General features: G+C 39.9%; 1 protein-coding gene and 1 pseudogene across 8 annotated transcripts in view; one reads left to right on the top strand and one right to left on the bottom strand.

The window, feature by feature from the left end:
- Nucleotides 1-23,755, bottom strand: part of LOC122551398 (double-stranded RNA-specific editase 1-like) — a 322,044-nt gene that overhangs the window by 28,879 nt on the left and 269,410 nt on the right. For all 7 annotated transcript variants that reach the window (XM_043693228.2, XM_043693225.2, XM_043693226.2 and 4 more), the window contains 4 exons: nucleotides 19,484-19,652; nucleotides 15,632-15,783; nucleotides 11,604-11,772; nucleotides 776-957 (listed from right to left, as the gene is read on the bottom strand). In XM_043693228.2, coding sequence (XP_043549163.1) covers nucleotides 776-957; nucleotides 11,604-11,772; nucleotides 15,632-15,783; nucleotides 19,484-19,652 — 672 coding nt within the window. The remainder of the gene's footprint in view (nucleotides 1-775; nucleotides 958-11,603; nucleotides 11,773-15,631; nucleotides 15,784-19,483; nucleotides 19,653-23,755) is intronic.
- Nucleotides 3,357-8,111, top strand: LOC148149579 (syncytin-1-like; annotated as a pseudogene). The gene is made up of 2 exons (XR_015757619.1): nucleotides 3,357-3,743; nucleotides 6,254-8,111. The product of XR_015757619.1 is annotated as a syncytin-1-like (transcript).

Below are 23,755 nucleotides of genomic sequence, written 5' to 3'. Positions count from 1 at the left end.
ATGAACTGCAACACATTCAGAATATCCAGTCATTTATTCTCCACAGTGCTTTAATGTGACATCTCACATACATGTGAGACACAGATGTTAATTTCAGCCATCGGTGTTTCCAATTATTTCCAAACAAACATTTGCGTTCTCATCATTAAAAATCACTATCTTCAGTCTGCAACCTGAAATTGAACTTCTACATTAATTTTCCATTTGTTCTCTCTGTCTGGGTGTGCTATCTCCTTTTCTTGCCAGTCGCATTACCTAATTTGCAGTTTAAATAGTTGCTGATTTGATCTCACAGCTACATTAACTGCTGAACGGCAAATCTTCCACTATACCTGCAAGGGCATCTGCGACAGAGTTGCAGTTCAACTACACATCCCTTGATTTGACAAGGGGAGAATATTTCTTGCAGCTGTTGGTGAGGAGGAAAAAACAGGTCACCATGTGTTAAGACTGCCATACCCATTCCTCACCCATTCTTTAGAAACCAAAAGGGTCACAAAAAGAAATCCAGAGTCCATGCTGCTCTCTATGTGAATGTAAAACAAAGCATTATTTATTGAAAGATTGAATTACATAGAGCATTAACTTATTCATTGCAGCTTTATAGCATATTCAATGTAATTTAATACCAGGTTAGGAATTCTGCTATATGGAGAATGAATCAGTTCCCTTTGAATATGAATCACAGTGTCCAAAACCAGCCCCTTTTTTACACATGAATGTACATCAATACAGTGTTCTGATTTGATGCTAAGTTATGCAATAGATAACTTACCACTAAGTAAAGGCCTGTTGAGAATATAAATGCTTGGGAGATCTTCAATTTCACTGATTCTCTGGTAGACTGCTCGAGACAAGTGGTCAGCATGGTACAAACTACCGAGGATGATGCTGGCAAAATAGACAGGCTCCATAAAGTGGCTTAGTAGAGCTCCCTGAACCCCAAGGACATTCCACCTGAAAGTACAAAGACATTTTTTTTGGCATTAAGTGATATTCATGGGATTGTCATCAAGTTAAACCATAAAAATATTTAGTAATAAAATAGCTTTCAACATCTACACTACAGTATGACATTCTGCTCCAGACTAAAATTTTACGGTACACTTGTGTGATACTGCACACTTGAAATCATTAACAAATGTCACACATGACGACCATCATAAAGCAAACCACTGCCAATATCACTCAAACATTTCAGGCTCTAAATGTTTACCATATACCTTTCCTGTATTATATTTCTAGTTTTCAATAACACTTTGAAGCAGATCCTAGGTCTGCATCACCACGTTGACACACATTTGCAAGATCAAATGAGACCAGTAAATTGCAGTTCATCACCACTGAACAGAAGTCTTCTATTTCCAAAAACAAAATGACCATACACTTTTAAAAGGCGTAGTGACATACCAAGTAACAATTTAGCTACAAAATAAATATTCAGTTTCAGCTATGATGAGCTAACAAATACTGATAGTATCTGATGATACAATTCTGTGCTAGATATACTGAAATCATGAATTATATTAAGAGTTTATTAAGAAACACTGTTTAATTCAGATCTCTAGAATGCCGTAAAATCACTCTTGTGCAAATTAACTGAAGTAAAGATACAACTTCAGATTCAGTTCACTGAGAGATTAGTATTGTTTCTTTAAGGTGTTATCTCCCTAAGAAATTCAACTCAAACAGACTTTTCACCTGCCCAAAATTCCACAATAACAAAAGTTGCTTAACTCTCAAAAATAACAACAAAATGAATGGGAAGTGGACATCTAGTTACAGAATTTAGTCCTCTGTATTAATTAGTAACTGATACATTTACAAACTGATTTTGAATTCTTTTTACTTTTTGGATTTAAATTCATACCATCCCCATCTGGGAGAATAAACTGGCTCCAGTCCATGTTTCCATGCTTGCTTTCTATAATTATTTAGCTGTTCCAAAAAGGTGATTTAGTTTCTTGGCTGGTCAAGGCTGTTAAAACTCAAACTGCCTGCCAGCCTTCTGCGACTTTACACTGGAAATAAATAACTGCAGTGGAAAATTGGCAATAAAATCCAATTAAAATACTGTTAGGAAGATCAGACCCGTAACAAAACAGTATAATACAATCAAAGAATTCCACTTAAGAATTTATCATATCAACAGGCCATTTCACAGTTGGCACAGGGTGATGCATGCCATAAAATATTACAAAATAAGGATCTATTTAGCTTTATAAACTGTTCGACATTAAAATTATCGGATAATTTTCAGTTGTATAACAGTGGTTACTTTTGCTCATTTTAATTTCTACTTAATGCACCTTTTTAGTCTATTCTTAATATATGATTACACAGAATTACAATTTTATTTATTTTTGGGTTTTCCAAGACTCACCAGTCATTTTGAAGGGCAGAGGAGAAGAAGTGTGGCATTCTGCTTCTCAAGCCTGTTTCATCATTCAAGTAGATTACTGTTGATTTGTGCCTCAGCTCCATTTACCTGCCTTTGTTCCATATCCTCTGATACCTTCACCACACTAAAATGCATTAAGTTCAGTCTTGAAAATTGAACTGCTATATTTCTACAGCTTTCTGAGGAAGAATTTCATTTTTCGAGCATGTTTATGTGATTGTACTCCTAAAAGAGCCAACTCTAATTTCAGAGTTAAATGTTAAGATAATATGCAGCTTAGTGTAGCTAGTCACATGAACTCTGCTTATTGTAGATCCTTGGCTCTGCAAATACTTCGTCCTGAAGTCGTTTCGTTGGCAATTTTTGTCAATGTTATATTGTCATTACATTCCATTCTCACGGGCAGAGCAACAAGACAAGTTCCAAGTTTCCTTCAGCCAGAATTTCAACCAGTATTGCTGAAATTATTCATATTGTGGGAGATTAGAAATGTAGTTTCTGTGGGTGGGGGATGGGGTGTTGTGGAGGGAGGGGAAGGGGAACATTACACAAACGGCCGCGGAATTCTTGTAGCATGTAGCCTGTAGCATACTTAAGGCTAAGACTTTAATGAATATAGAGGGTCTTTTAAAGAAAATAGTTTTAAGCTAGGAAATAACTATGAAGGGTTGTAGCTGACCACAAAAAGCAGCAGCAGTGGCATTTCACAATAAAGCTTATAGTATGATAAGAGAAACTGAATAAAAGAACAAGCTGTAACAAACAAGGAACAAAGAATGCAGACATACAAGGACAGCAGGATGGCCAGATAAGAAAATAACTAGAGAGAAAAAAACAAGTGAGGTAATCGGCTTATGATAGGATGGTAAAAGGGAGGCGTGATTCCGCAACTTGTAAACTGAATAAGAATGCTTACATGCTCTGTTTTCGCGCGCATTTCTGCTTGATTAGAGAAGTGTCCGGTACTTGCAAGGCCGTAATAAATTGTTCTTGTTTCCAAGGCTTTGTCTCAGGCTGATTTGTGAGTGAGTTCTGTTTCTCACAATTGGCGGCTCGTCCGGGATCCAAAACTCCGATTGCTCGATACTCTTGGGACAACGGGAGAGGTGCACCTCGCCGATTTTGGTGATCCCCGACTCCCTTGCTTGTCGTTCGTGGTTTGGGCGAGTACGATCTAGACTGGGAGACCCTGGAAACAAGACGGGCAAATGCGGCGGGTTCGGTCGGGCAACCCTTATGCACAAGACCAAGGTAGGGAAAGGTCTTAAAGGATATATCCGGGCAACAGGGGGAAGCGGTTATTTGCTGCAGGAATTGCCGCAGGATGCACCTAAACGACCAGGTAACTCTGTGCACAGACCAAGGTAAGAAAAGAGACCTTTAAGTATTGCCTTGGTGGTCGGGACGTATGGAAGTACGGGGAATTGGCGATATATAAAATAAAGCATATGCCAATGGAAAATAGCCCGTGTCAGAAGGGCTAGTAGCTGAAGGGCTACTTCGTAACTAACTTATGGCCGGACGTCCAGAAGAATAGTCAAAAGCTAGAGGAGTTGTTGCGGGAAGCTCAAAGTGTCTGTGAGATACGGGGTGTGTGTGTGTGAGAGAGAGAGAGTGTGAGTGAGAGTGTGTGAGTGAGAGTGTGAGAGTGTGAGAGTGTGAGAGTGTGAGAGTGTGAGAGAGAGAGAGAGAGAGAGATTGATTTGGTTTGAATGCACATTTGTTTGTTGGTGATTGAATGTTTGTGCTTTGTTCCCTGGAGCTTGAGATCCGGGACTGTTTTGAATCTGATTTCTACTATGGAAATTTTAACATGATTTCTTTTAAGGTTAAGGATTTTACAGATTATGAAATAAAATGTTAACTCCTGTTCTTTTTACAGGTCATGACTGCCTTACTATCAGTTTCGAACTAATCTCTTTTATCCTTACATAAAAGTGATTTATGAAGAACAGTTGAAGTCTCAAAAAAAAGCATATAATTGGTCAGATTAATCGGACGAGTAAGGTATCTCGTCAGGACCCTGAAGGGGGAGGAGGAAGAAGGTGACACCAGACCTCGTTAAGATTAATTAAATTAGCAACAATGGGAGGCACAGGGAGTTACATGTGTAACGATCGATCTGTAAATAACGTTAAAGGGGAATATAGTCCGCCCGACAGTCCTTTGGGGAAAATGTTGGGTAATTGGGAACACAACTCCCGGATGCAGGAGAAAGATAAGGCTACAATGATAAACTATTGTTGTTTCATTTGGACTAGAGAAAGTATTAAGGCGCCTGGTATTTTTTTGGCCCAAATATGGGTCCAATGAGGATTGGCTGTGTCAAGATCTTAATATATATGTCAATCGAAAAGAACCATACAGTCAAAAAGAGTCCGATTATGCGGCTTGTTGGACAGGGAGCGCGGGAGTAAAATTACGTCCCATGAATACGGAGGAATCAGGGAAAGAACAGAAAAAGAATGAACAAGGGAAGCCACAATGGGATCCCTTAACGTGTTTGCAGCCCCCATATACTACTCCCCGGAATGAGACTACAGCTCCCGAAGTAGAACCGAGTCCAGACACAGAAAGGGGAACAGACTCTGAACTAAAAGATGCAGAACCTGGGGGAGGCCCAGAGTCACTCGAGCCACCACACGTAAAGGAGGGACAGAGATAATGGAAAATATAAAATTATGTCCCTTAAGAGAGGTTCCGATTGGGGAAGGTACAATCGGATATGTAAATGCTCCCTTAACTAGCAGTGAAGTTAGGGTCTTTAAAAGGGAAATGAAAAGTTTAATAGAGGGGCCGGTTGGACTAGCTGAACAATTAGATCAATTCCTAGGGCCTAATTTATATACCTGGAAAAACTAATGGCAATTTTAGGAACGTTATTTTCAGGGGAAGAACGAGATATGATTAGGAGAGCAGCTTTATAGGAATGGGAAAAGAAGCACCCAGTTGGGGAAGAAGGGGCCCCAGCAGAACAGAAATTCCCAAATGTTGACCTTCATTAGGCAAATAATGACAGAGAAGATAGGGAGTCAATGCGCGATCTTCAAGAAATGGTAATATTAGGAATTAAACAAAGAGGCGGCACCTAGATCATAAAACTTTGCTAAGGCTTTTGAAGTATGACAAGAGAAGGATGAAACTCCTTCTGCATTTCTTAAAAAGCTCAAGGAGGCCACAAGGAAGTATTCGGGAATGGATCCCGATAATCCGATAGCACAGGGACTCTTAAAGGTCCAGTTGGTAACTAAATTACGGCCGGACATACAAAAGAAATTACAGAAATTAGATGGAAGGAGTGAAAGGGGAAGACGAGAAGCAGAAACAGAAAGCCAAAATGATGGGATCAGGGGATAACAGGAAGGATAGGGGAGGACATGAAAGACAAAGGTCGGACATCCGGGGAAGGAGGCAACAGGCAGGGTGATACCATTGCGGGAAAGTGGGGCATTTTAAAAGGGAATGCCCGGAATTAGCATGAGAAAGGGAAGCCGTTTCCCTAATGACCTTAGATGAAGATTAGGGGAGTCAGAGGTTCCTTCCTCCTGAGACCCACCGGGAACCCTTGATAAATTTAAAGATGGGACCTGAAGGGGAGGAGGCAGTATTTTTGGTGGACACGGGAGCGGCACGATCATCCCTAAGTTTTAGGCCTACCGGTGTTAAATTGACTAACAAGAATCTCAGGGTGTCCGGAGTAAAAGGCGAAGAATTCTTGGTGCCTATTTTTGAGCCAACCCTAATTAGAGGAAATGATGAGGAAGTGACAGGACAATTACCAACTGTAGAGTTCAATGATAAGTTTTTAAAGAACTATATTGTGGCGCTCGGCTCTTCTTTGTCTGTCCTTAGGAAGAAGGGTCTGTTGACCCAGACACCTCCACTTGAGTTCGCAGTACATGGGATACGACCGGGTGATTGGGTCCTGATAAAGACCTGGAAAGATACCAAACTGCACCCAAGCTGGGAGGGACCTTTCCTAACCCTCCTGACTACTGAAACAGCCGTCCGAACTGCTGAAAAAGGTTGGAGTCATCACACTCGTGTTAAGGGCCTGGTGGACGCTCCTTCCCCTCCGGCAGAGTGGCAAGCACATCCTACAGACAACCCTCTGAAAATCAAGCTGAGTAAAAAGAATGGACTGAGATAAGAGACTATTAAGTATTGGTTAAAAAAAAACTGTATCCCAAAACAATTGTAAGTGTTGCATGAACTCACTCCTCCCTGGTATTTAAAGGGTGAGGGAATAGACAGATAGGGTTGTGAGCTGAAATGAATGGTCAGCTTTATGTTGTCACGATAATATTGGCGCGAGCTGCCAAGGGGGGTGGGAAAAATCATTTTACCACTTTATGTCAGAATTATGCTAAACTAAAGGGGCATACCGACTGTTGGGTATGTGCTGAGATCCCACGCCATGGGAAATCCAGAATTCCTCTCACGGTAATACCACTTACCAAAGAAGAAGTGTACGATGTACAACAATTTGACTTGGGCTCAAATGATACAACTTGGAGATTTGAAAGGGGTAATTATAACTTTGCGGGATGGTTCCCTTGACCAGCCCCGAAAACTCCGGGCGCTATCGATGGCCTTAGAGTTTTCCCACCGAAAGGAGCAGTAAATACCACTTGTTTCTGTAATCAGAATGATACCGCACCCTACCAATTAGGAAAATCATCTTGTGTCTACACCAGCCAAGCTACTCCCACAACCATTCCCCAAGTATTGAATGGGACATATTGGGTGTGTGGCTTAAAGGCCTACCCATTTATCTCCGGTGAGAAGTACGTTTGGAGTGGCGGATGTCACGGGAATGGGTGCTGGGACCATTCAGTTCAAACACTACCTCAAAACCAGAAAGACTGGAGTGGCTGCTGCTACCTCGCCTATATAATTTTCCACTTGAGGCTGTTAAAGAGAGCCCCAAAAATACCTCAGAATAAATAGGGAGGAAGGCGAGTAACCCGGAAAGTAACCGAAGGAGATCGCTTCCTCTGGACTTTGATACCTATGTATGGGACCGCTCGAGCAAGAGAAGAAATACAAAAGTTGGCGGCTTCCCTGGAAGAGTTGGCCAACAATACTGCTGATGCGTTGGCCGAAACCCAATCCCAAGTAGCAGCCATAACGACCGAAATGATTGCCACTCGGCTAACGACTCTTCAGAACAGGATGGCTCTAGATTATATTCTGGCAGAGAAGAGTGGTACCTGTACACTAATTGGAGAGGAATGTTGTACATACATACCTGAGGTCTCCTCTAACATTATTGATATCTCCAAACATGTGTGAGACAAAATCGCCAAGATAAGGGAGGCTGGTAACCGGTACTGGAACGAAAAAGGATGGGAATGGGGAAATTGGGGATTGACTGGTTGGGGAAGGTGGTTAGTCAATCTAGCTATCTATGGATTATTGATATTAGTGGGTCTGGTGGTAGGGTTCAATGTCCGAAAATGGGTAATGAGCCGACTGATGACATCCCTTGGGGAAGGAACCCAAATAAATCATCAGATGCTTACAATCAGCAGGTGATATGCAACAAAGAGAAAGTCAAAGAATGCTTCTAGAGTCCGAGGAACAAACAACACATGTAAAATGTAAGATTGTGAACCTCATCGCCAAAAGGCCTAAGAGGGCAGAACATAAGAAAATGAATTAAAGGAGACATAATAAGTGCAGAAACAACAGAGAAAAAGAAAAAGGGGGAATTGTGGGAGATTAGAAATGTAGTTTCTGCGGGTGGGGGAGGGGGTGTTGTGGAGGGAGGGGAAGGGGAACATTACACAAACGGCCGCGGAATTCTTGTAACATGTAGCCTGTAGCATACTTAAGGCTAAGACTTTAATGAATATAGAGGGTCTTTTAAAGAAAATAGTTTTAAGCTAGGAAATATCTATGAAGGGTTGTAGCTGACCACAAAAAGCAGCAGCAGTGGCATTTCACAATAAAGCTTATAGTATGATAAGAGAAACTGAATAAAAGAACAAGCTGTAACAAACAAGGAACAAAGAATGCAGACATACAAGGACAGCAGGATGGCCAGATAAGAAAATAACGAGAGAGAAAAAAACAAGTGAGGTAATCGGCTTATGATAGGATGGGAAAAGGGAGGCGTGATTCTGCAACTTGTAAACTGAATAAGAATGCTTATATGCTCTGTTTTCGCGCGCATTTCTGCTTGATTGCAGAAGTGTCCGGTACTTGCAAGGCCATAATAAATTGTTCTTGTTTCCAAGGCTTTGTCTCAGGTTGATTTGTGAGTGAGTTCTGTTTCTCACAATATCCACACACTCGTCATCAAGTCATCTAAGCTAACCGATTTTTAACTCATTTACATCAGCACTGGCAGAATCACTTTCCTTTCATCGAAAGGTTGCTAAAGATATTCTTGTCAACATTGTGAAAGTATGTAACATATTGTTATCCTTTCAGATTCAGAATTTTCAGCACAATGACTGCCTCCAATTCAAGAATTCATCAGTTTAACAACTACAATCCTAACAGGAAATCTGAAATCAAATTCCGGTGATGAAATTTCAATATAAGAATGAAAATCCTGATCTGTATCCAACAAAACAAAGCTTCAAGTCAATACTTCGCACCTCAATTCAATGCTGAGGACATTAGCTCTTATTCCAGAGTGCAGTGGGAAACTACAACATAAATCATCAACTAAACAAAGACTTGCATAGTCAGATGCACAGAGGAGTTTCCTCCTGTTGTGGTAACAGGGAGAAAATAAATTGCAATTCTACACAACATAACCCAAAGGCAAAGGACAGTTGTGGCTAGCCTGACTTTCAGTTCATTAGGTTTTAAGTAGGTTGACTGTTTATCAAATGATTTCCTGTTCCTTCTAAAATACGTAACTGTAATGTAAATGAAGCTACGATAAGAAAATGTCAGCAGTCTGCATAAACTGCTATTTTTTGTTTTATAAAGGTAAAGAAGTTTTTATTTTAAAAAGAGCAATATCAATGCCCAGTTTTAGTTTGGCAATTGAACAAAGAAAATAATTAATATTTTTCTCTGAAGGAAATAAGCATTATATTGATTTAATTCTGCCGCCCTCAGTACAATTTTTATGGTAACCCATATTTAGTTTCTTTATCCCCTTACAGCACATTAAAATTCACAATTCCTTAAAAGTAAAATGGGAGAGTAATTCAGACAGAGATAACTAAATCTCGATGAATTGCTAAAGTTTGCAGCTGAATGCAAAATGCACTTTATAAGAGAGGCTTTAAAAACAATTGTACTGTTTTAAACAAATCTTCATCCTGAAATAATCAAGAATTTAGTTATAGGAAAATTTTAGCTTGCTGCTGCATTTAAAGTTACCAAATAAGGAACAGGATTTTATTGACTGGAAAGCAGAGATACAACAGCAATGAGAGAACCAAGATGGACAAGTTTATTCTTGGTGTTTGAATTAAGGTCTTTACATGAGTCTATCCTCCTGAACGACATGATTTTATTACTCATTAGAAACCTCCTACTGTCCAAGGAGACTAACAGTATTTTCTAAATTTTGTGAAGTGTTTGGTAAAAGGAAACATTATGATTTCATTCACAAGATGTGGGCATTTCTGGCTAAGCAAGCATTTACTGCCCATCCCTAATTACCCTTCAGGAATTGTTGGTGAGTTGCTTTCTTGAATCATGAGAGCCCACACGCTGACATTAATGCTGTTTGGGAGACAGTTCCAGATTTTGACCCAGTGATGGCGAAGGAGTGGTGCTATAGCTCCAAGTCTGATGGTGTGTGACTTTGAGGGGAGTTTGCAGGCAGTGGTGTTCTCATGCACCAGCTTTCCCTGGTGAGTTACTACAAAGTGTTTGGTACACACCACTGCACAAATGGTGGAGGGACTAAAGATGGCAGTTGTGGTGATGGGTGGTTTGCAATATTAAGTGGGTTGCTTTTTCCTGGATTGTGTCAAGTTTTTTGAATTTCTTTTAGAGGATTCCCCCATGGCACCCCTGACTTGTGCCTTGTAAATGGTCAATGGGTTTTGGGGAGTCAGGAGGGGAATTACATGCTGCAGAATTCTCAGCCTCTTATTTATCTTGTAGCAGTATAAGAATGTTCTAAATTTTGGATCGATACATTTATTCAATTTTATTCAATCAATCACAAGTATGACAGTTTATTAAAATGCATTCGAAGTAAAGTAATACTAAATTCTGTCAAAGACTCTCTCAATGATTAAATAAAATAATTGGAATTCATTATTTAAGCTGAAACATACATTCCGCTATTTTTTACGAATCAACCGGTGTTGCTCCAAAATGGTTTCATCCGTATAATGGATTTGGAGTCCAGAGGAATCAAAACTTCACTTTTGCTTCATATAAGAATAATGTTGTGAAAAGTGACAGAGAAAGGAGCGATTAAGTGAATTAGTTAGTATATCATCTGTTTCCTAGCAGCAAAAAGGAGAGAATAGGCCAAGTCTTCAGTTTGTTGGTTTCGTAAAAGTTGTCTCTCAGTCACGTGGAGTGGCAAAGTGGCTTAGTGGTTAGCACTACTGATTCACAGCGCCAGGGACCTAGGTTCAATTCACCCTGTGTCTGCATGAATTTGCTCCAGTTTCCTCCCACATTCCAAAGATGTACTGGTTGGGTGGATTGGCCATGGGAAATGCAGGGCTATGGATTTATGTCTGAGTGGGATGCTTTTTTTTAAGGTTTGGTGCAGATTTGATAAGCCAAATAGATGTTAAATTTTTTTTTTGTCTATTTAAGGATGAACATTAATGTTCTCAAACTCCTATGATGTTGTTGATCAAAATACACAAAGTAAAATGTTTCTCAACCTTAAGAGTGAAGTGAACTCAATTGCCACAGGATTGAAAGGGAAATTAGAAAAGGCATTTGTTTGATAAGCTGTATGGTCCTTAAACGTATCTAACTAAGTAATATTCAAAGCAATTATTAACTATGTCAAGCAGGAGAATTGCAACAGACAAATGCAAGATGCACTAGTTAAGAATCTGTGGATCGTAGACAGGATCAACTGAAGCATTTAAAGGGGAATTAGACTGCCATTTGAAAAAAGGACAATGTACAAGGTTATGTAGAAAAGGCAGAAGAATAGTACTGAAGGAAACACTCATTGAGACAGCCAGTGCAAATGAGTTGGATAGAATGGCCTCCTTCTTCACTGTAATAATTCTGTAATTCCATTACTGACCTTGCTATTTTATCACTACATGACATTGTGAGCAATCGTTCGCCCTGCAACACTCCATCCCATGTCTGAATAGTGCTGCTGGATCTAACTGGAATCGTCCCTTCGCCAGACTCTATTTTTGTCCTTAGTTGACCTCGTGCCTTCCGATTTGGGTGCTTGTCTCCCTGATCTAAAATTTCAGAAAAAGAAATAATAACTGACTGCAAAAATTGTTAAACTGGAGTACAAGTAGACCAAGTGAGAAAAGAATATTCATAATTAAAAAAATCACAATGCATGTTTTAAACATGTATTCATCACAATATGTGCCAAGTATATTGAACAGTTTTAGTTTTATTAATTGGGCCAATACAAGGGCACTGATAATTTTAATTAGGTACAAATAATAAAGCCATTACAAATCTATCATACATGTCATAGTTACTGAAGATTATAGGAATAGGCACAAGCCATACAGCACCTTGAATCTTCAGTATCAAAGGTGATGTTCCATATCAAAATCATTTTCCCACTCTATCCCATTAATATCTCAATTCCCATAGTCATAAATAAATCCGACTGATCTCAGTCTTGAACATACTCAATGACTGAACATCCTCTTTGGGTAAAAGAAATGTGAAAAACTCTCCAGAACTCAGTATGAATTAACCGATTCCTGAACCTGAGATTAAGCCCCCTAGTTCAAGACACTCCAACTACAGGAACAAGCCTCTCAGTGTCTGCTCTGTCAAGCAATTGAAGAATTCAATCCATTTTACTTAGATCACCTCAATTCTTCCAAACTTCTCAATTCAGATTTTACTGAATCTCTTATAATACCACAGTCCCTTTAACTAAGAGAAGGAAAATAAATGTAAGGGAGAAGGTTAAGACTAAGACCAGGTTTGGCACAGGAGCTCAGTCCAGTGTGTTGTGCGAGGGGAACCTTTGACCCTGCTAGCAGTCTGGATGATGACATCTGCAGGAAATGCCACTGGTTTAATCAGCTTTAGAACTGGGATTTGGAACTTAAGCATCGACTGGAGACACTGCAATGCATCCGTGACAGTGAGAGTTAGGTGCACAGTGTGCTTTTAGTTGTGCTTAGCATCCGGCAGCTTAAGGACATGCAGTCAGAGAAAGAATGTGCAACAACTAGAAGAAAGGTGGCAGGAAGACAGGAAACCTCCAGACAACATCTCACACAGGTACAGCATTTCCATGTTGGAAAATGGCGAGGGTGATGGGTGCTCTGGGGGAGTGCAGCCAGAGCCCAGCTGCACAAGGTGGGAGCAGAACGAGAGGGGGAGCAATATGGGGAAGAGATTCAACACTGAGGGGTACAGACAGGCATTTCTGCATTCACAGATGTGGAATCCAGGATGAAGTGCTGCCACCCTGGGCCAGAATCAAGGGTGTAAATGAATGGCTGCAGAGCATTCTGGAGAAGAGGGCAAACAGTCAGATATCATGGTTCAAATTAGGACCAATGACACAGCAGAGAGAGAAATTAAGTCCTTGAGCAAGAATTTAGGGAGATAAGAAGCAGATTAAAAGCACAACCTTAAAATGGTAGTGATGTGTGCTATGGGAATACGCGGACAGAACAGGTGAGTGCTCGGCTGAAGAGCTCAAGCAAGAAGCAAGGCATCACATTCCTGGAATCACTGGATCAGTTCCTGGGGATCTGTAGAAATCTGTCAGGTTGCACCTGAACCAGGAAGGACCAAGATCCTGGCAGGAGGGATTCCCAGTGTGGTTGGTGAGGGTATAAAAATGGTATAAACTAAGAATCAAGTCAATCTAGAAGGCAGAGTGACTATATCAGGTTAAGGCACAAAGGATAATGGTTAGGTATTTATTTAAATGCAAGAATGTGAGAAACTGAAGGGGCTCTGAATTAATTTTCAAATGCTCTCTGGCCAAAGGAGGGGGGCCAGAGGACTAAAGAGTGCTAATATAATTACCATTATTCAAGAAGGATAGCAGGCATAAACCTGGAAATTACAGTCTCGTAATGACATCAATGACAGGAAAGCTACTGCACAAAATTCTGAGTGCAGAATTAATCTCCATTTGGAGAAGTAAAGATTAATCAAGGAAAGTCAGCATGGCTTTGTAAGGAGGGAAACAAATCTGACTGAATGCAGTTGATATAGCCTGCATTGGCTTCAGGAAGGCTTTTGACAAGGTCTCGCACAGCGAATTGGTTAAGAAGCTAAGAGCCCACAGGACAGGGAAATTTGGCAAATTAACTCAAAACTGGTTTCGTGGAAAAAGCAGAGGGTGATGGTCAATGGGTGTTTTTCTGACAAAGTCTGTGTCCAACAACATTACAGGGTTTGAATCACAGAATCCCTACAATGTGGAAACATGCCCTTCGGCCTAACAAGTCCACATTCACCCTCCGAAGAGTAACCCACTCAGACCCATTCCCCACACTATATTTACCTTTGACTAATACACCTAACCGACAGATCCCTGAACACTATGGGCAAGTTTAGCATGGCCAATCCACCTGGCCTGCACATCTTTGGATGTGTGAGGAAACCGGAACAACCAGAAGAAACCCAAGTAGACAGAGGGTGAATGTGCAAACTCCACACAGACAGTCGCCCAAGGCTAGAATCAAAACTGGGTGCCTGGTACTGTGAGGTAGCAGTGTTAACCAGTGAGCCACCATGCCATCCTAAATTATGCTGGATCAAGTGCGGTTGTTGTGTACAGTAATAATCTAAACATGAATGTAGAAAGTTTGATTTGTAAGTTCACACATAGCATGAAAATTAGTGGTATGGTAAACAGTGAAGAAGAAATCCTTAGATGACTGGATGATATAGATGCACTGGTCAGATCGAGTGAACAGTGGCAAATGAAATTTAATTCCAAAAAAGCGCAAAATGTTGTGTTTTAGGGGGACTAAAATGGGAAGGTGATACACTGGTAACAGTAGGACCCTAGGAAATACAGAGGATCAGAGGGACTTGATATACATGTCCATTGATCCTTGAAAGCAGCAGGATAGGTACATAAGGTGGCATACTTTCCTTTATTAATCAATTAATGAATGAGAGAGCAAGGAGGTTATGACTGATCTGTATATAATGTTACCGTATTCAACATGAAGATAAAAATAAAACTTAAATGCTTAATGTTTCTGCCATTTTCTCATTTCCTGTCACTAGTCTTCCCATCTGTAATATGGATTTTGTTCCAAATTTACATAATTTTTCACAATGAGTAGAATACATAAAAAATTTATAACTGCATCCATTTCCTGCAATAACTTGTTCCATTCAAAAATTCCACATTCACAATTTTGATGGAAACTCCAAAGTAAAGTGTGGTAGGGATAAACCTAAAAATTACATGCCAGTGAGTCTCCCATCAATGTTAGGCAAACAATTGGAAAATACTCCCCAGCCACCTCAAAATATAATGGGGAATCAATGACAGAAAAACATACTTTACTCCCACTGCACGATACTACAGTAATTTAGTTTGCAGGGTAGAGAGTCCCATTACATTTGAATATCCGTGCTATGCTTTGGCAATCATTAACAAATTTGTGCTCACTTAACAGTCACTCAAACTCATACCCAGGGAGTAGATAATTCTGAAGAATTCAGAAGGAGAGTTTGAAGAAGGCTACTCTAGCAAGAGTCATACCTGATTTAAAATGTTAACTCTAAATATTGCACCTCGATAATTCAACTGATCTTTATGCAAGATTATCTAAAGATCCATTGCATTACTAATACTAGTTGACAGAAGTCTTCAACTGAAACATTAACAATTTCTTCTTTCTCTAGATGCTGCCTGATATACAGATAACTCAGTTTTGCTCATGTTCCTGGTACCAGACCCATCCTACTAGCCTTGAAGTGAAAAATGTCACTGTTCTAACACATAGTGGCGAAGACTGAAATCAATCCAAGATTTGTTAAGGGGACTATGAATCAATTACAGGAGTTGGTAAGAAACTACTGCTGTGTCTGACTTTTCTCTTTATAACATTTCTATTCGAACAATCAGCAATTAACCCTTACCTTCTACTGCTGCCTCATGTGGTGAGAAGATGCGAGCGTCTCCACATGGTGACGTACTGATGTACAAGTGAAACTGCACATTCTCATTAAGTTTGAAGCCTCCTCCATCACACTTAACAAAGATGGATTTGTAGTGGTCTTCTGTCTTGTTACTTCAAGAAACAAATCAAAATATTCTTCAAAGGACACTGACAACACCAGTCCATACCAGATTATTTCAAGTTTGCATGTTTAAGAAAATCCACATTAAGTAAAATTTAAAAAAAAGACTATCCAAACAAACCATTTATGGCCTGGTCAGTGTCTTGGAGGTCAATATATACAAAATATAATGAATACATGAACTAGGAAGTTATGATGGAACTATACAGATTATTGGTTGGACCACCACTGGAGTTGTGTCTGCAGTTCTGTTCCCATCACGACAGGAAGATGTGATTGCACAGCAAAGAGTGCAGAGGAGATTCATTGGAATACTGCTCGAGCTGAAGCTTCTCACTATGAAAAGAGACTATATATGTTAGAATTGTTCCCCTTGGAGTAGAGAAGACTGAGGGAGGGACATGGAAAAATTATGGTGAGCACTGATAAAGTTGAAAGGAGTAGACTTGTGCCCATAATAAAGAGGTCAATTACAGATTTAAATTAACAGCAGGAGATATAGAGGTGACTCAGAATTTTTTTTTCCCAGACAGTGGCAGGTATCCAGAACTCTCTGTCTGAGAGAATTGTAGATATAGGAATTCTCCTAACATTTAAGAAATACTTAGATGAGCACTTAGTATGTTCTACTACAGGAGTATGAACCAAGTGCTGGGAAATGGGATTAGAATAGCTAAGTGATGGGCTGAAGAGCCTTTTTCCTTATTTTAATACTCTATGCCAAAATAAACATGAGTTAAGTCGAGTTCTGCTCAGTCACAAAAGAAGAATTCCAGATATCATTCCTTAGTTGCCTGACCAGATGTATACCTCGAAACATGCCATTCTTGGACTTATTTTAAAAAGCACAATGGGCAGAAATTTCCTGTTTGTGGCACACCAGATTGTCATTTTGTTTGTTTTTACTTTTCATGCCTTGAAGCTCCACACGTTTGGCTGGTACATTCAATTCAGGACTCTTAGGAAATGTGAAGTGTACCTGTCCGGGCTCCTTTCCAGTGCAATGTAGGATGTGGACTGGAGACTAAATTGCACTGAATGTTTGAAGCAGAAACTGACAGATTCCAGGGTTTAAAGATCATAGAGGTACTTCGCCAAGCTACCAAGAGAAAGTGTGCAAAATGTATGGGTGTGGGGACAGGATGGCAGGTAGGTGGTTAAGAGGGTAGAGTGACAGATGGGTAGTGCAGATGGCAACTAAGTAGATAACAGGGTTGAATGACAACTAAGAACAAAGGATGGCAGGTTGGTGGGTGAGAGCTAGAATGGATCAGATGTTGCAGACCATTAGTCAAGTATCAGCGTGTAGTTCAGGGAGAATGATAAGGGGGTCAGTTTAAATGATGGGGGGAATCAGTTACATCATTAGCTTCACAAGTTCTTCTGATTATCCAAAGATCTGGGCCAATGCTGTTTAAATACATCTTCAATATGTTTTCCAAGGATATCTAACAGATTAAGGGAAACCGGGCTTGGCACTTTGTCAAATGATTGGACTGATAATAGTGTTGGATAAAACAGAACCCTCATCATCAGAGAACTTGAAATAAAGAAAAAATGTAACATCTTCTTTATGATCTTGTGGGACAAATGTAAAAACATCAGAGATAATGACCCTACAGCAGGTCGAAATAATTTAGATGTTGTAACTGATAACTAAAAACCTTTGTCAGCTCATCATCATTAATTATTTCATGACATCTGCGAGTTTCACATCTTGGCATATCTTGCTTCATAACTCTAAGAACCCCCATTAAATTTTCACAGCTAAATCCCCTGAAACTCAGACCTGAAGGCAACAGTCCCTTTAAGCTGTACAGCTACTCAGCCACTGGGAAGAGCTGGACATGGCGAACGACAAGCTGACCGATATCTTCCACTACCGAAAGCCATGCATGGACCTTGGAGGTTCATGCAGCAACAAAAATTACAAAAATGTTGCACTACTGCAAGTAAATAAGACAACACACAAACTTCTATTACCTAATTATCCTCCACTTACTACATTTTGCTGGAGAAAAATAAACCTATTAGTGGATTCTGTTCACTGAAGTGTCAGTCATGAGTTTGGTAAATAAAACCAGAATTTCACCCTACCTCCAACTCATTGGCATACATTGTCATGACAATACTCACTCTGTATTTTTAATAGGAATGTATAGTTTGCCAGTATTTTTCTTTTGTAACCATAAAGTTGACAATTTGCAGTCTACAGCATTTATAATGGTTTGAGGCCTCATAGTCCCAATCACTGATGTCTCCACACAGCAACTTGTTTACCTTTTCATTTTGTTTTATCCTCAAATGGGTGAATTACCTGTGTCAAATATCTGAAAGACCAGCTTATTGACCTTATTGACTGCATTAAGTAATTCACTTTGGTTAACAGAGAAATATTAGACTAATTTTACGTTATCCCAGCTTAGATCACGGTGAAGTAAACCATATAAGCCACGCGAGAGTGCATTCCCATCTGTTCCTTTCTTGTTATGTAGGCTGGAAGGCAAGCTGGTGACATTTTTCCCACATTAAAAGGTTTTCTTCACATATTTATAGTGCAAGATTACAAGGACAGGACTTGAGCTTGAAACTACTTATCAAGCTATGGTGAGTCTTCTACTAACCCATTCATTCTATGAAGATCAAAGTATTCGCCTGCTTTGTGGCCAACATTCTCCTCAAATTTAAAAACATTTAATTGGCCATTGATCTATGCAGAATTTTGCAAGTCTTACTGGGCCCTTTTAGGATGAGTGTTTCCCTATTTCCCTATCACCTATATGCTCACTGACTCTTAATCAAGCAAAATACTGATATTAAAACATTTATATCCTTGTTTTCAAATTCCTCTGTGGTCTCGTCCCTCCTGGTTCATCACCCTACAAGATATCCGCATTCCTTGAATTCTGGCCTCTTAATTGTCCCACCATTGCAAGTAATAAGAAAGGTTACAAGAGATGAATAAATGATTATGTTCTTACATTCAGGGACAATGATAAGTCAATGACTTCAAGTATGGGGTCATCCACGGATAAAGGAGGAGACTGAAGGAGGATGGATAAACTGGCTATGTCAAAAACTGCAGAGGCATTAATGCATCATAGTCTCAAAAACAGATGACAGGCGTGACTTTTTTGGGGCGGGAGAAGAGGAGGAGGAGATCATTACAGCAATATTACAAATACAAAGGATAACGCTGCCAAGGAAAGGCAGCAATTGATAAAGAATTATTTATGAAGTCAGTTAACATAGGAATCAAAAATTGGTTTTGAGTAATTTACGGCAAATAGAATCAAAGGAGAAGAATATGGAAGATGAAATTAGGTCAGTGATGCATCACGAAAGTAAATGGGAGAGAAAATGCCGGGAGATGGGGTTTCTGGGCTAGGATGTAATGTGATCAATTTGTTGTATAAGAATGGGAGAAGTAACAGAGAAAGCAGAATAGATGACCTCCTCAACCTTTTTCTTAGAGGTTAAGAATAAGCAAATTAAGAGTGGACTTAAAAAGACATCTGGAAGTGGAGAAAATAAATCTTCCATAAATAGGACAGTTTCAGTCAGACGGTCATGAGGAATCACAATATCTGACAAAATCTATTCAAGATCATACACTATACATTATGTTCTTACTATAATACCAGTACTATAAAATCTGGGGCAGCTCAGTGATTCTTTACTTCCACTTACCTTAAATGGTACTCCATTTGGGAATAGAGAAACCGGATCAGGGATCTGCGTGCAACAATTTCAGCATGACAATCATTCAGAGCCAAGCCTCGGTCACTCATATACTCGCCATTGATGCATTTAGTTCCTGTGGCGACACATATCACCTGGGCATCTTTGACATCAGATCCTGGTTTCAGAAGTGATATGAAGATCATGAAAAAGAAATGTTCATAATCAGATAGTGCAGTGCATCATTCAGAATAAATATAATTACAGAACAGAAGACCAATTGATCCATTGTGTTGTTCCCAGGGATTTTCCTTGAGCAAACCAAATCCCATTGCCTTTATTCTTCTTCAAATAATATGTGATGTATCGACTTCAAATATTTATTATTTTGCCTGAAGTGAGACCATTTCTCTGATATTAGATGCACCAACTTTGCATAAACAAATTCTCTCACTCTCTAATTAACAAATTTGTACCTATGAATTCTCATCATTGACCGTGAATGTAAGAAAATAATATTTTATTCATTTCTTATAAACTTTCTTAATTGTCAAACTCCGATCTCTGGGTAAATATCTTCCAATTCTTCAACCATGTTTTCATTCATGTTACTCCATCTCCTACTTTGTGGCAATCATGAGTGACTGCATTAAACAATTCTGAAAATTCATATGCATAATGTCTATTGCACTGTCTTTATCTGTTCAGTCCTGCCTCAAAATCAAATCTATTAGTTTGACAAGCACAAGATACTTCCAACAAATTTATGTTGATTGCCCTTGTTTAAGCCATCATAAATCATTAACAACTAATACTGGACCACGTTCCCTTCATGAATAAGGGTATTACATTGAACTTTCTCACATCCCCAGCACAATGTGCAAATGGATGAAAGGTTCAAAAACTGTGCTAAGAGCTTCTGTAAGCAAGTTTTGAAAAGATTTATTGCTCAGGTTGAGGTTCTGGATGCGAGTCTGCTTGCTGAGCTGAAAGGTTCGGTTTCATGACTTCCAACTCACATCCGGAACCTCAACCTGAGCGACAAATCTTTTCAAAACTCGCTAATAAAAGCTCTTATCACAGTTTTAAAACCTTTCATCCAAAGGTTGCAGCTTGTAGCAAACTCACATCAAGAGCGTCTGTTCTCTCTTCTTTTGAATTCCTTCAATATCAACTACGTTGAATCAAAGGGTAGCAACATATTTTGAAAATCTTTACCCTTTTTGTTTTGATGTAAGCCAAGCAGAAAGGTCATTAAGATAATTATTTCCTTTCGTTTCTGTTAGGGCTACAAACTTGGCTTCATACTGTCGTCACCTTCATAGCGTACAAATTACAGAAATATTATAAACTATGGCAAAATTAAATATACTGAATTACCCCATAATTAAGTAAACCAAAAGTGCTGTGAAGGACAATTTCTTATCTGACGTTGGATAATTGCACTATGAATGGAAAACACTGGTCGCTGTGCAGGACTCCAATTCATAATATCAAGACCACCTTCAATTATAGGCTTGTAACTTATGAGACAACTGTATTAGTAAGTAAAAATTGCTGAGACAGAAAGAGTATCAAGTACAGGGGCTGGGAGGTCATGTTGTGGCTATACAGGACAATGGTGAGGCCAGTTTTGGAATATTGTGTGCAATTCTGGTCTCCTTCCTATCAGAAGGATGTTGTGAAACTTGAAAGGGTTCAGAAAATATTTACAAGGATGTTGCCAGGGTTGGAGGATTTGAGCTATAGGGATAGGTTGGATAGGCCAGGGCTGTTTTCCCTGGCGTGTCGGAGGCTGAGGGTTGATCTTATAGAGGTTTATAAAATCATAAGGAGTATGGATAGGGTAAATCCACAAAGTCTTCTCCCTGGGGTGGGCGAGTCCAGAACTAGAGGGCATAGGTTTAGGGTGAGAGGGAAAAGATATCAAAGAAATCTAAGGGGCAACTTTTTCATGCAGAGGGTGGCACGTGTCTGGGATGAGCTGCCAGAGGAAGTGGTGGAGGCTGATACAATTACAACACTTAAAAGGCATCTGGATGGGTATATGAACAAGAAGAGTTTGGAGGGATATGGGCTATGTGCTGGCAAATGGGACTAGATTGGGTTGGAATATCTGCTTGGTATGGACGAGTTGGACTGAAGGGTCTGTTTCTGTGCTGTACATCTCTATGACTCTAAAGGAGCGAAGTTAAAAATGAGTTGAAAGGACAATTGGGAATATGATAGATTGTCATGGAAGACAAAACTCTGGTCACCTCATCATTGAATTGTTAAACCTGTTCAAAGACCAAGGCCCTGATCACCTTCGTGACTATTAATTTCACAGCTTAAAATGTATTTGCCATGATGAAGACAAACAGAAAAGAAAGTGAAACATAAACTATCTAGTAGTTAGTATAGTTTCATTATGGTACACTGCAGAAGGAAACAAATAATTATTTAAGTTTGAGAGTTCGGTTGGTATTGTTTTGATAGTTTATAATAAACATCGTAATTCCAATTTATAATAATCTTATGTGGATATAATATTAAAAAGTGAATATTTTAACAATAAATTACAAGAGTAAATATAAGATAGGAAGTCAATGCAGTATCAAACAACTGTTAAAAAAGGGTCTGACATTGCAAGAGCAAAGATCATGCACATACACAATGAGCATGAGGTTTATTACGTTTACACAAAATAAAACTGAAGGTGTATGAATCCTTGCCTTTTTAAAGTGAAATTAATCTTAAACAGTAGAACAAAATGGGCAGTATTGAGTTGGTTGCTTATTACATGCAGTGTCAAACATGCATTTCCTTGCAGTGAACAGAGTTAATTATTAGGGGTGGTATAACAAGTGGCATTCTTTACTAGGCGAAAGTGACGACTGCCGATGCTGGTCAGTAGAGTCAAGAGTGTGGTGCTGGAAAAGCACAGTAGGTTAAGCAGCATCCGAGGAGCAGGAAAATCAACATTTCAGGCAAAAGCCCTTCATCAGGGATGAGGGTGGGAGCCTTAGGAGTGGAGAGGTGAATGGGAGAGGGGGATGGGGCTGGGGAAAGGTCGCTGAGAGTGCAATAGGTGGATGGAGGAGGAGGTAAAGGTGATAGGTCGGAGGTGAGGGTGGAGTGGATCGGTGGGAAGGAAGATAGACAGGTGGGACAGGTCATGAGAATGACATTGAGCTGGAAGATTGGAACTGGGATAAGGTGGGGAGGGGAAATGAGGAAACCTGTTGAAATCCCCATTGATGCCATTGGTTTGGAGGGTCCTGAGGTGGAAGATATGGCGTTTTTCCTCCAGATGTTGGGTGGTAAGGGAGTGGCGACGGAGGAGGCCCAGGACCCGTATGTCCTCAACAGAGTGGGAGGGGGAGTTGAAGTGTTCCGCCACAGGGCAGTGGGGTTGGTTGGTGCGGGTGCCCCGGAGATGTTCTCTGAAGCGGTCTGCGAGTAGGCGTCCTGCCTTCCCAATGTAAAAGGAGACCGCACCGGGAGCAACAGATACAGTAAATGACATGTGTGGAAGTGCAAGTGAAACTCTGATGGACGTGGAAGGCTCCTTTGGGGCATTGGACAGAGGTGAGGGGGGAGATGTGGGCGCAGGTTTTGCAATTCCTGTGGTGGCAGGGGAAGGTCTTGGGAGGGGAGGGTGGGTTGTTGGGGGCGTGGACCTATTCTTTACTTTCCACTTTGCACTCCCACTCGATGAAATTTCTGCGCAATACAGCACAAAAGCAAGGTAGTGATTTTAAACGTTTACCCTGTTTAAACCAGAGCTGTGTACTGTGATCAACCTGGGCGGCACACTTTAGGATGTCAGGAGAGGCTGCAGAAAGGATTCATTGGAATGGTATCAGGTATGACAGACTTCCATTACATGGAAAGTCGAGCCCAAGGTTAAGAAAAAATTGGTACGGGAGTTAAAGATACATGCAGTGCGTTGATTGAGTAATTAAAAGGAAAGGGGCAAAAGGATGAGTAACCAGAAGAGACAGATTTAAAAGGTTAATGCACAAAACAACCAGCAGCAACATGTTTTGTTCGACAATGAGCAATGACAATCTGGCATGTACGACCTAACTAAGGCGGTTGGAGCTTTCGATAACTTTCAAAAACAAATTGGATAAATATTTAAAGGTGATCACAATACTGGCCAAGTGAAAAAATGCAGGAGATTGGAACTATAATTGTGTAGTCTTTCAAAGAGACTCCTTCATTCACAATGTGAAAAATTAATTATGCACTTTTCATACATGACTTTCATACATTACCACATTTCACCATTTAATA

This window comes from Chiloscyllium plagiosum, unplaced genomic scaffold, assembly GCF_037043375.1.
Source record: "Chiloscyllium plagiosum isolate Xiang-an unplaced genomic scaffold, Cpla_swu_hap1 HiC_scaffold_7, whole genome shotgun sequence".
NCBI classification, from domain to species: Eukaryota; Metazoa; Chordata; class Chondrichthyes; order Orectolobiformes; family Hemiscylliidae; genus Chiloscyllium; species Chiloscyllium plagiosum.
Note: the sequence above shows the minus strand (reverse complement) of the source record. Positions and strands in the feature narration are given on the sequence as shown.